Source organism: Lissotriton helveticus, chromosome 6 (assembly GCF_964261635.1).
Source record: "Lissotriton helveticus chromosome 6, aLisHel1.1, whole genome shotgun sequence".
Lineage (NCBI taxonomy): Eukaryota > Metazoa > Chordata > Amphibia > Caudata > Salamandridae > Lissotriton > Lissotriton helveticus.
Genome location: NC_136067.1, coordinates 1,831,988,712 through 1,832,000,768, shown reverse-complemented (window position 1 = coordinate 1,832,000,768; position 12,057 = coordinate 1,831,988,712). Strand labels below are relative to the sequence as shown.

The following is a 12,057-nucleotide window of genomic DNA, read 5'->3' as shown; positions in this document are numbered from 1 at the left end:
AAACATATCTTTGTGTACCCAAAAACTGATTAACAGCAATGCCTCTTGCATTTATTGTCACGGGTCACTGTTCCTATTTAATAGTAGTGGGAGTAAGCTTTTTCTTTCCAGTAACACAGACTGGGAATGCTGCCTACCTGCCCTCCCTAAAGTCAAGCATTGGCATAGCCAATAGATCTCGCATTTGAGGCCTTATAAGTGTTTCGCCATGCAACAAAGGATATTCTGCTGCATAACTAAATACTTATTGTATTGTATTGTAATTGCATTTATATATAGCGCTTACTACCCCTGACGAGATCTGACACCTCTTTTTACAAACTCTCCCCTCTGACTCCTTCCTTCCAAAACTCCTTTTACTCATCCAAAAGCCTCTTCCTACTGCTAAGACTCACTCTTTTATTCCTCCACTATCCTTTTTCAATAAAAATTAACAGACTAACATGTTTCACTTCTCAAATTCCATATTCCATATTCAACTATACTAATATACTGCCCAAATAACTGAATAACATATCTACTACTCAAATTACTTCATATTTATATTATACTAATTTTCAACACTAATCCTTTATGGGTTCCGGAGTGTCGTGCTACTCGCCAGAAAAGCGCTTCAACGCCCATCAGGGGTAACAAGTGCTATATGAATGCAAATCTTTCTTCCCCTTTTATCCATCCGCTATCCTTCTCACTCCAAGAAACAGACTAATATCCACCACTGAAATTACCCCATATTTCACCATATTAATTCAGCACTAATCCTCTATAGGCTCCCTGAATAGCATGCGTCAACAAGCGAGCGATAAATAAATACAAACCTTTGTCCTACTCTATCCTTCTGCTATCATTCCAAATCCAAATAACTGATTTACAATAGCTGGACATGGTTTTTGTTAACAGTTCTTTGCATCAAATGAACTTGTTTTCATTGCTCTGAATGATGTTTCCATTCTGGTTGTAGGAAGCAGTCATTCCCGGGGTGTGAGGCTGCCTAGCTGTGCGCATGCGCCGAACTTTGCAAATGAGAAAAGGCCTGGTGCAGGCGCAATTTACAAGTGTGGAGTGAGTGAGCCCCAGGCAGCATAACTCACTCACACAGGAGTTCATGCACTGCACCTGCATACTCAGCATGGTTTTAAGGAAAATCTGAGAAGAGCCTGCCTGCTGCACTGACGGCTGCTGGTGTGTGTGCCTGGTGAAAGTGTGCACTGGCGGCAGGTGGGGTGTGTGCCTGGTGAAAGCGTGCACTGATGGCTTGTGGTGTGTGTGCCTGGTGGAATCGTGCACTGACGGCTGGTGGTGTGTGTGCCTGGTGGAAGCGTGCACCGATGTCTGGTGATGTGTATGCCAATAAAGTGGCTGGTACTTGTTTCACGATCATTAAATGGCTGCGGAAGATTATCTGGATGCTACCTGTGGATACCCAGAAGACCGTAGTCAATGCGCTAATAACATCTAGGCTTGACTACGGTAACATTCTATATCTGGGCTCCAATTTAGCCGTAATTAGGCGGGTACAACTGGTCCAGAACTCCGCAGCCAGGCTGTTGTGCAAGATTCCTAGGACAGCAAGGATCTCGAAGCACCTTAGAGATCTACACTGGCTGAAAGTTGAAAACCGGGTCCGGTTTAAGGCCTTGACTTACATGTTCAAGATCAGGGCAGGAACCGCACCACGGTATCTGCAGAAATTGGTTAGGCCCCATGTTCCCGTACGGAATCTCCGTTCCTTAAATGGAGCAACTTTCGTGGTTCCCAGATTCAAACTGGCCCGAATGGGAGGTAAATCCTTTTCCCACTTAGGACCAGTCCTTTGGAACTCCCTCCCTTTAGCCTTGCGCAAAGAGGAAAACTTTGCCAGTTTTAAGAAAAAAGTTAAAACCTGGCTGTTTAATAAATAACTGTTTAAACAAATGGTTGTTGATCTTTTGACGGCAATTGCTTTCTGTGTTTCGCTCTCTTAGCCATGGCGCCGGGAAACCCTTTGTGGGTATCTGTGCGCATTATAAGTGTAATAAATAAATAAATAAATAAAATAAATATGCCTGATGGAAGCGTGCACCGACGGCTGGTGGTGTGTGTACCTGGTGGAAGCGTGCACTGAAGGCTGGTGGTGCGTGTGCCTGGTGGAAGCATACACCGACGGCTGGTAGTGTGTGTGCCTGGTAGAAGCGTGCACTGATGGCTGGTGCTGTGTGTGCCTAGTGGAAGCGTGCACTGACGGCTGGTGGTGTGTGCCTGGTGGAGGCGTGAACTGACGGCTGGTGGTGTGTGTGCCTGGTGGAAGCGTGCACCGATGTCTGGTGATGTGTATGCCTGATGGAAGCGTGCACCGACGGCTGGTGGTGTGTGTACTTGGTGAAAGTGTGCACTGACGGCTGGTGGTGTGTGTGCCTGGTGGAAGCGTGCATTGACGGCTGGTGGTGTGTGTGCCTGGTAGAAGCGTGCACTGATGGCTGGTGCTGTGTGTGCCTAGTGGAAGCGTGCACTGACGGCTGGTGGTGTGTGCCTGGTGGAGGCGTGAACTGACGGCTGGTGGTGTGTGTGCCTGGTGGAAGCGTGCACTGAGGGCCGGTGGTGTGTGTGCCTGGTGGAAGCGTGCACTGAGGGCTGGTGGTGCATGTGCCCGGTGAAAGTGTGCACTGACGGCTGGTGGTGTGTGTGCCTGGTGGAAGCGTACACCAATGGCTGGTGGTGTGTGTGCCTGGTGGAAGTGTGAACTGACAGCTGGTGATGTGTGTGCCTGGTGGAGGCGTGCACTGACGGCTGGTGGTCTGTGTGCCTGGTGAAACCGTGCACTGACGACTGATGGTGTGTGTGCCTGGTGGAAGCAGGAGCATTCACAGTGATAGCAGACATAAATGAAACTGACGAAGAGGGAGGGGGAAAAGGGAGGGGGAGTGCAAGCAGAGGAGCCTGATTACAGCAATAAAAACACAGATGGCAGCTGTGCACGTGCACGTGCACAAGCTTGTGAACCCAAGCTGTAGGCCAGCAAAAGCCTCTGGTGGCACTTTTAAAAGCCACTTACTAAATGTCTCGAAGAGAGAGACCTAAATGGATGTAGTCTGTCATGCATGGGACAGTTCGTTACCTCCTGAGGGTGACATGAATATGTGTGGCATGTTGCATGTAAATGAGGGTTGGGGTAGCCCTGGTTGTATGTTACCAAGTATGTATGTTTTGTAAACCCAAGTTTGTGGGTGACTATTAAAACAGATGGAGACCATGGGCCAAGACAGTGTACCTGGAAAGCGGCACTTGGATTTGGCTGGTTACTTCTAAGTCGGTTCTCTGCTACTTCTAAACACTCATTTGGCCTGGCCCCCACTGCCACCATGTCTCTATAGATGCTGTCCGTGTGAGGCAGAAAACGTCTCTCTTGTTGACACTCTTTACGAAAAACCACAACAAAATGATGGTCGGAGTGCAGAAACTTTTCAATCACTCACTCCCAGTTGCAGATCTGGGTTTAATCCGTCGTTCCTTTGCTCACTATGCCACCCCAGTTTAGATCCAGCCATATACAAATCAGCCTTGACCCTGATTTCTCATGAGAACAGTCCAGACAAACTGCAAGGCCAGAAACAAGCTTCCTGGGACTGGTTTCTGGGTATTGCCCCTCATCAGCCAGGCTCGCTTGAATCCAGTGGCACAGCGAGCAAGGGACCCACGTCTGGGCATGCCCCTGGCCACTTAGGGTGAACATAGCAAACACAACAAAATGATGAACGAAGTGCTGAAGCTTTTCAACCACTCACCCTCAGCTGCTAAGTTCCCAGCCCAATGTTTATAATTGGTTGTCTTTTTTGTCACTCACATTGGCTGACTTCTATTTCAATTGCTTTTTACTCCTCCTCTTCCGTTTGTTCGTCCCCTTGAACATAGCTTCTTTATCTTTCTTTTATTTGGACGACTTGTGTCCTTCCACTACTTATATGCAGGGAACTACGTAACCCAAGTGAGCGCATGCATTTTGTTCCTAGCTACATCATGGTTATTTCTTCTGTCGCATAGCCCTATATAAATCCCGCCTCCCATAACATGCGCTCCGCTTTGCTCCCTCCTCTCCCCAGTCCATCCCTGGATCCCCCCTACTCTGCCTCAAGCTCTAGACTTCTGTTGCTCCCCGGCATACTCCGTTACTCCCCGCCCACTCCCTGTTGCTTCCCCATCACTCTGGTGGTGACACATGCGTGCATACAGAATGACGCATCATGATTTGTATGTGTGCGTGCATTAGCAATAACAAGAGGCCAAAATGGCAAGACGTACTGGCTTTGCCACAGCTTGTTTGATTTTATCAAAGCTCTATGAACCAGCATAAAGAAAAAGACTGGGCTAATTTTACCTGCCCTCCTGTAGGTCTCAATACCAGACTCCGGGGCTTAAGTTACGGAGAAAATACTACTGCTACCGGTATCGAGGGAAAAAGAGGTGTACTGCCCTGTAAACTGAGAGCTAGATTAAATCCAGTTGAACAGCAAATTTCTATTTCTGCTACTGTGACTGCTTCCATGAGAACCCGCAATTGAGGACCAAAGACGTTCCTATGATTGAAGTATTTATATTTTGGGAATCTATCTAATCCTGCATCACCCTCCATGAATAAGCCTTGCCTGTTTGTGATGTCCCTTCAGTGAGCTTGTAGTTGTGTCTGTGGTTCAGAGATAACAGGCAATAGTTGTTACATGGTTTGTCTCGTTCAGACACAGTTTGCTAGGCCCTTACAAGTACCTGGCAGGTCTACTCTTGTTACCGGACAAAAACGTCGAGAAGCATGGAGTGAGGAGCCCATTCAGTTCCACACTGGGGAGGCAAAACACAAAGAGCAGGTACGGTGGCTGGCTAGGTGGATTAAACACTTGTCGCTCTCAATGCTGGGATCTGCTGTTCAAAAGATTGAATCCTGGCAAACCATCCGTCAGAATATGCTTAACAGAGCACGGTTACATTGAGGATGGTTAAGGCTTGTTATTTACAGCACTTCACAATGTAAGAAGTGGGGTATAAAGCGCTATATCTAGAACAAGGACATAAAACACCCATACTCCCTCAACTGAGGCAAAGGCGGAGGGGGTGGGGGGGATAAGGCTGCAGGCTATACGTGAAAATAGGACCCGCAGAGACCAGCATGATAGGCCTTGTTGCAATCAAACACCCCAAGAGATTCAATTAGACAAGCTTCTCACCTGCCCCAAAAAGGGTACCACTTTCAGATGCACATTCTGTCTAAGAAGAGCAACAGTACCTTACGGTGGCTGGCTCCAGTGTTCGTGCACAAGAAATACTAATACAAGTTTAAACTGTAGCATTTTAATAGTACAGACCTTTTTTCAAGAATTTACATTTACATTGCTACTCTGGGTGACATGGTTCAGTTCTAAGATATTTGCATTGTACTAGAAGGTCACTGTCTACGATTTCTCCTCATAGGTTTGCAGGTCTGCAAGGATTCCGGAGAGTATTGTAGGTGAGACTGGTGAAGAAGAGCTTGAAGATCATTGTGAAAGGGTGTCTTCTCAGTGAGTGGCAGCGACGGTACAAGTCCTAAAGAAAGAAGTGTAGGGACTAACCAAGTTAGGCAGTACACAAATGACATCATGGTGCGTGACTTCACAGTGCGTGACATCATGATGTGTGACATCACACGTGGAATCACAGGAAGTAGCATCAAAACCTATCACCTCACAGGAAGTGATATCACAAGAAGTGACATCAGATCTTAAGACCTCACACATCAGTTTAGCAGGTCTATCATAGTACATTTGAGCGCATTTCAATATTTATCAAATGAGATTGTGCCAAAAAAGTGATGCAACCCTGGTGCAAAATCTGGGCCTCAACGTATTTATTTCTTTTTTTTAAACCCTGCCACAACGAAATTGGCAGCACAGAGAAACATGGCAGTAAATGTGTGCTGCTTAATTGGTTGCAAAGTTTTACCAGGGTGTTTATGCCTTCCATATTCCCTTTAGTTTGTCAGTCATTCTTCCTATGTTCTTTAACTGGGATTTGTCTCTGCATTGTTATCCTTGTTCCTTTCCCTCTTTACATTTTTTTATATTGCATTGTTGGGGGGAGGAGATGTGTTATGATTTACCACTGCCGGTTTAATCTTATAGAGTCGTGGAGGCGTCATATGGAACTCTGTGTCATGTTAGGTAATAGCTGAGCAGTTGGAATGTGGCTGACTCAAAGGAGACTGTGTTACCCTTTGGTGGATGTAATAAAGAGAGTTATCTTGATTATTCATGATGTGCACTCTCTTAACAGGTTCACTAGCCTTAGTGGTCTGAGACATAAAAACATAACATAAAACATAAAACATAACATGTACTTTTGTATAGCGCACGTATCACCCGAAGGTCTCAAGGCGCTGAATAACAGATGTATATTGTTACCCAACTCAATGGTACTCATTTTATCGACCTCAGAGATGGATGAAAGGCTGAGTGGACCTGCCGGGTTTAGAACCTGTGACCCTGAGGTCGAACACAAGCCCCTACACCTACAGTGGATGCATTTATCCACTGCGCCACCAGACCCGGCAGACAGAGTCAAATTGGGACTCCTTCGAGGCCTCTTATCATTGTGATCATCTCTATGTGGAGGGCTTGTCTTCCACCATCCCCTCACTTCCCCCCAAACACGCTGCCCATATACTCTCAGTATCAACAACTTTATGACATAAGCCAGTGTGTTCAAGAACAAAAGGTCAAAAATCTCTGGAGGACCGCTCATGGTACGAGAGGAAGCTAGCCAAGGGCAGAGGCTAGAATAGATTATGCCTACAGCTCTAGTGGATCAGTTCCATTCTGGAGGGGAAACCAGAAACCTCCAAGTGGAGCCAAACAACGTTCCCAATAGAAGTTCAAATCTTCTCCTCACTGGAAGCCAACTAAGAGACATTACTTAAATAAGAACACCCGTCCAGTGTGACATACATCCTCAGACCACCAGATAACCCTCCCTCCGTGCAATAAATACTAAACAAATTATCTAGTGGTTGTTTGAGGCAAGCATGGAGAACAAAAGGACAACAATGTTCAATAGCTGTAAGAAAAGACTTCAAGTAAGGATCTTGTAAACGAACACTGAGTGAAGCAAAACAAAAAAATGCTGAAGAGCAAGCACCACAGTATTTGAGATTCGTACTACAACTGCATTGTGGGAAGCTGTGTATCTTAAAATGTCAAAGTTCTCACCAATTACATTTCTATCTATCCCTCCATATTTTGTGTAGGTTTAAGAAGAACAGAGTGAAGAGATTATGTTAATCCTATTTATTGTATTTATCTTTGATTCTAACTGCAGTTTAAGTAAAGGAAGACAATGAATCTATTTAAATGCACTTAATTCAAAAAAATTTCATGGACTTAACAGGTAGGTTCCATCCACCTTAAGTTACACACTAAGGGCCTGATTACACCCCAAAGCCAGCCCGTAGTGGCGGCGGTCCGGAGAATGCCAACAAGCTGGCAGTATCCCAACTGCCGCATTACGAAATGACTGATGGGCTGGTGGTAAGACTGCGGCGGTTCCACGGCGGTGACATGCCTCGGCTCACAGGGAGAGCCTGAAGCTGCCACAGTGCCACTGGCACATCGGGTGCACTGTGTACCATGCATCATGTTGTGCATGGCACATAGTGGAAGCATAACAGTGCAAGCAGAGGTGGCCACATGTGTCCCAATGCTCAGTCCCCATTGGGCAAAATCGCCCTGGGGCCCTGTTTGGGCCCATTTCCCTGCCTATGTGCTAACCACTTCATGGCGGGTCTGCAAGGATTCCGGAGAGTATTGTAGGTGAGACTCTGGTAAAGAAGAGCTTGAAGATCATTGTGAAAGGGTGTCTTCTCAGTGAGTTGCAGCGACGGTACAAGTCCTAAAGAAAGAAGTGTAGGGACTAACCAAGTTAGGCAGTACACAAATGACATCATGGTGCGTGACTTCACAGTGCGTGACATCATGATGTGTGACATCACACGTGGAATCACAGGAAGTAGCATCAAAACCTATCACCTCACAGGAAGTGATATCACAAGAAGTGACATCAGATCTTAAGACCTCACACATCAGTTTAGCAGGTCTATCATAGTACATTTGAGCGCATTTCAATATTTATCAAATGAGATTGTGCCAAAAAAGTGATGCAACCCTGGTGCAAAATCTGGGCCTCAACGTATTAGGAAGTAAAGGAAGACAATTAATCTATTTAAATGCACTTAATTGAACATTTTTTCATGGACTTAACAGGTAGGTTTCATCCACCTTAAGTTACACACTAAGGGCCTGATTACACCCCAAAGCCAGCCCGTAGTGGCGGCGGTCCGGAGAATGCCAACAAGCTGGCGGCATCCCAACTGCCGCATTACGAAATGACTGATGGGCTGGTGGTAAGACTGCGGCGGTTCCACGGCGGCGACATGCCTCGGCTCACAGGGAGAGCCTGAAGCTGCCACAGTGCCACTGGCACATCGGGTGCACTGTGTACCATGCATCATGTTGTGCATGGCACATAGTGGAAGCATAACAGTGCAAGCAGAGGGGGCCACATGTGTCCCAATGCTCAGTCCCCATTGGGCAAAATCGCCCTGGGGCCCTGTTTGGGCCCATTTCCCTGCCTATGTACCAACCACTTCATGGCGGGGTCTTCGCTATGAAAAGGCAGGCAAAAAGGCAGGCTGTAACTACCATGGCGGTGCTGCCATTGGAACTACCTCCATAGGTCGTATTTTTCCCAACCACTGCTGCGGGATCAAAGATCCTGGTGGTTGAGCGGTCTTGTGGTGGTCCGACTGTCCTCCTCGGGCGGTCAGACCACGAGGAGGCGGCGGTCAAACTGCCACTAAAGGTACGGCGGTCTCAAGAACGGCGTGCTTCATATCTGGGCCTAAGTTTCCCAACATTACTTCCAAGGATGTTGGCTAGACATAAAATGACAAGATACATTTATGTTTATACCTGTACATTTTGTTCTCGTTTCTCTCATTATGAAACATTAGAATCACCATCATGTTGTGGTGGGAGCAGAAAATTTAAACATCCAAATTTTGTACCACCTCACTGTATAACAGTTTTTGCACTGCACATGGTTCCTCTTGCCCAGTTCTAACTTTGAGAGCTAGAGATTAAAAAGCTTACATAAAAAATTCACCTTTAAAATTAAGAAACAATTGTCTATTAAAGTTAAAAATTAAGGAATTGATTTAGAGTGTAGCAAAATGGTTACTCTTTCAAAAATGTCACTAATATCCTGGATGGCTTATTACAATTGCACTATATCCTCTGGCACCGGTAATAAGGTGGACGGGATATCTGTCACGTTGTGATGGAGAAACATGTCTGCAAACTCTTAATCAGGCACCAATGCTAAGTTTGACATAAAAACTCACCCCAATCAGAGAAGGGTTTTTTGTGCTAATATAATTACACAGAAAATGAACATACTTAAATTCCATCTTGTGTTATTCCAACCTCAAAAAGGAAAGCCTCATTATGTAAAATTGAGCTTACATTTGGCATCTGCTATGTTGTGATTTGGCGACCAAACCAACATGCCTCCATGGTCTTTCTCAGTGTACTTTGTAGCACCTTGAAAACACAAAGAAAACAAACACTGCTTAGCATTCAGAAACCACACTAACAATATACTTATTATAGACAAGAAGTCAAACATAAAAATACAAAGCGTCTGATCTAGAGTTAGTTAGTAATGTAAACAAGCATTGGAAATGCAATAGGTCTCACCTTTGTTTAAGTTTAAGCAATTTGTTTTGCGATTGGTATTGTTTTTTTAATCTTTTTTTACTTTTTTTTACTACCCAAAAGGTCCATTGCTTTCTCTTCCTATGGTAGCAACACCTTCAGCTAAAAGTTACATCCGCCCGCACCTTTATTACACTTTTATAAAGTCAAATTGTGACAGAGCAGTTATGGGCTGTGTGCTTGGTTAACAAAATAAAAACAAGCATTGTTAAATACGAATGTTGATCTGTTAACTGTGACAATATCTGTGAATTATCATTTAAAACAAGTAAAAGATGTAGCTTTTTATTATTTTAATCCAACGTTTTAAAGTAACTACTTTAGCTGTTTCAATTAAAACAGGAGCTTTTATAAAAATATCCTTTGTGTTTCTGATCTCTGAGGGTCAGGGCCGATTGCGCCATACCGACAGAGGGTAGTACACTGATTATTGAGTCAAACATCAACAAGCACATGCTTGACGTCCATGTTGTAGTAGGCATGCTTCGTGGGCCGCCGGAGGAGGAAATGTACGGAGCGGCGGCAGACCAAAACACCTTTCCCTGGGGTCGCAAAGGCAAGGAAGGCACCTTGAAGGAAAGGTTGCCCGGGGAAGTGACAAGAGGTGCAATAAAAAGTCCACACAGAGCAATAGCACGAAGCTACACGTTTCAGAGTTGTCACGAAAGCACCCAGATGTACCCACCTGCCTATGTAAATGCAGTGGGCTGTATGAATGTTTTAACGTCTGGTCATGAGTTGGCTGAAAATTGAGGCATGTTAAGGCATGACACACACATTAGGGTCACGTAGAGCAGTGTGGGTGAATATGCGACGGGACTATAATCCGCCTCTCCTGAAATAAAACATCCGATCACTAACCCAATATAAGCTTGACGGTTGCAGAGGTGCCCTGGGAAGCTCCAAAACCAAATGTTTCTCTATCCCAACCCATTCAGGACCTTACTGGGGATGTTATTACTGCCTGGCTGCATTGTAACAGCTGCAAGAGGTGTCATTCCTCGTGTCCTGGACTATTCTGCATTGGGGCTGGCTGAGAGCAGGGGTACTGCGAAATAGTTGGACGGACTAGATAGGGGAACGACCAATTCCTAGCCAAGATCAGAGCGCTCTAGGGCAGTGATGACGGATTTACAATTTAGCTTCACATGGTCACATGGTCTCAGTAGCGCTATTATAGACAGTTCGGGGAACCATTACTTTGTAATGCATTTCTTTTTAAGTTGTGAAAAAAAAACGGTGTATCAAACACAAGTCTGTGATTTTCCCCCAGCCTTCAGCCACCACATGTGGCATTAAACACTTGCGCCAGTGGCTGTTATAAATGCATTTTTCAACATTTTAAAAAAAACTGAGCACACGCGATGTGATTTTAAATAAAGGGCAGAGGACAGAATGGGCAAGTGGGATGTGATTCCAAATGTGTGATGAGGGTATAGTCACCTTAGATAGAGGTCAACATATCATCAAGAGTTCTCAGTTCAAATAACGTCCCATGCAACAAGCGTCCTGTGTGCACTGTTTTGCGCAGAAAACTCGTCAGTCACTATGTGCGAGAGAACAAACGGGACGTTCTTCAGAACCAAGGAACAGGGGAGTTGGTATGACAGCGCGTCTTACCCTGTCGCCGACACCGCTGTCCTTCTGTTGTTTTTGATCAGTGAAGGTTTCAGGAGGGCATGTGGGTCCCGTTACTGCTGCCTGACACTCCGGCTCTGGCAAGAGTCCATGTACAGTACATCCCTTTCACCCCGACTCCAGTTACAGAGCACACCCCCACCCTTTAACACGTTCTACATCCTCCCCTGAAGTCCATACTCCCCAGATAGGCTCACGTTAAACCCAGAAATCTCATCCGCCGCTTGTGCCCCGTTTTCAAAAAGTTTGCTCAGTGTCAGACCGAAAGGTAGAAGCGAGCACAACCTCAACATCTCACTATCCTGTGCAAGCAAAGAGCTCACACGTGAGGAGCTGCCTCCTCAGGCACAGCAAATTCCCCCCTAAATATACCAACAAGCATTTACAATGCAACGGGCTCGCCTTTGCAAAAGTTAGAGCTATTGGCATTGTAAATGACAACATTTTTATTTATGTGTTCGGATTTGAAAATAGATAAATAAATGGCATTGTCATTTACAATGCCAATAGCTTAATCTCTCGCAAATGCGAGACCTATTGCATTTGCACCCACACACAGAGAGCAACACACACGCAGAGCCACACACACACAGAGCCACACACACACACACACAGAGCCACACTCAACAGAGCCACACTCACACACACA

At 45.5% G+C, this 12,057-nt stretch overlaps 1 protein-coding gene across 4 annotated transcripts in view; it reads right to left on the bottom strand.

The window, feature by feature from the left end:
* RCOR3 (REST corepressor 3) overlaps positions 1-12,057 on the bottom strand; it is a 320,065-nt gene that overhangs the window by 193,877 nt on the left and 114,131 nt on the right. For all 4 annotated transcript variants that reach the window (XM_078649728.1, XM_078649725.1, XM_078649727.1 and 1 more), the window contains one exon: positions 9,519-9,596. In XM_078649728.1, the coding sequence (XP_078505854.1) occupies positions 9,519-9,596 (78 nt within the window). The remainder of the gene's footprint in view (positions 1-9,518; positions 9,597-12,057) is intronic.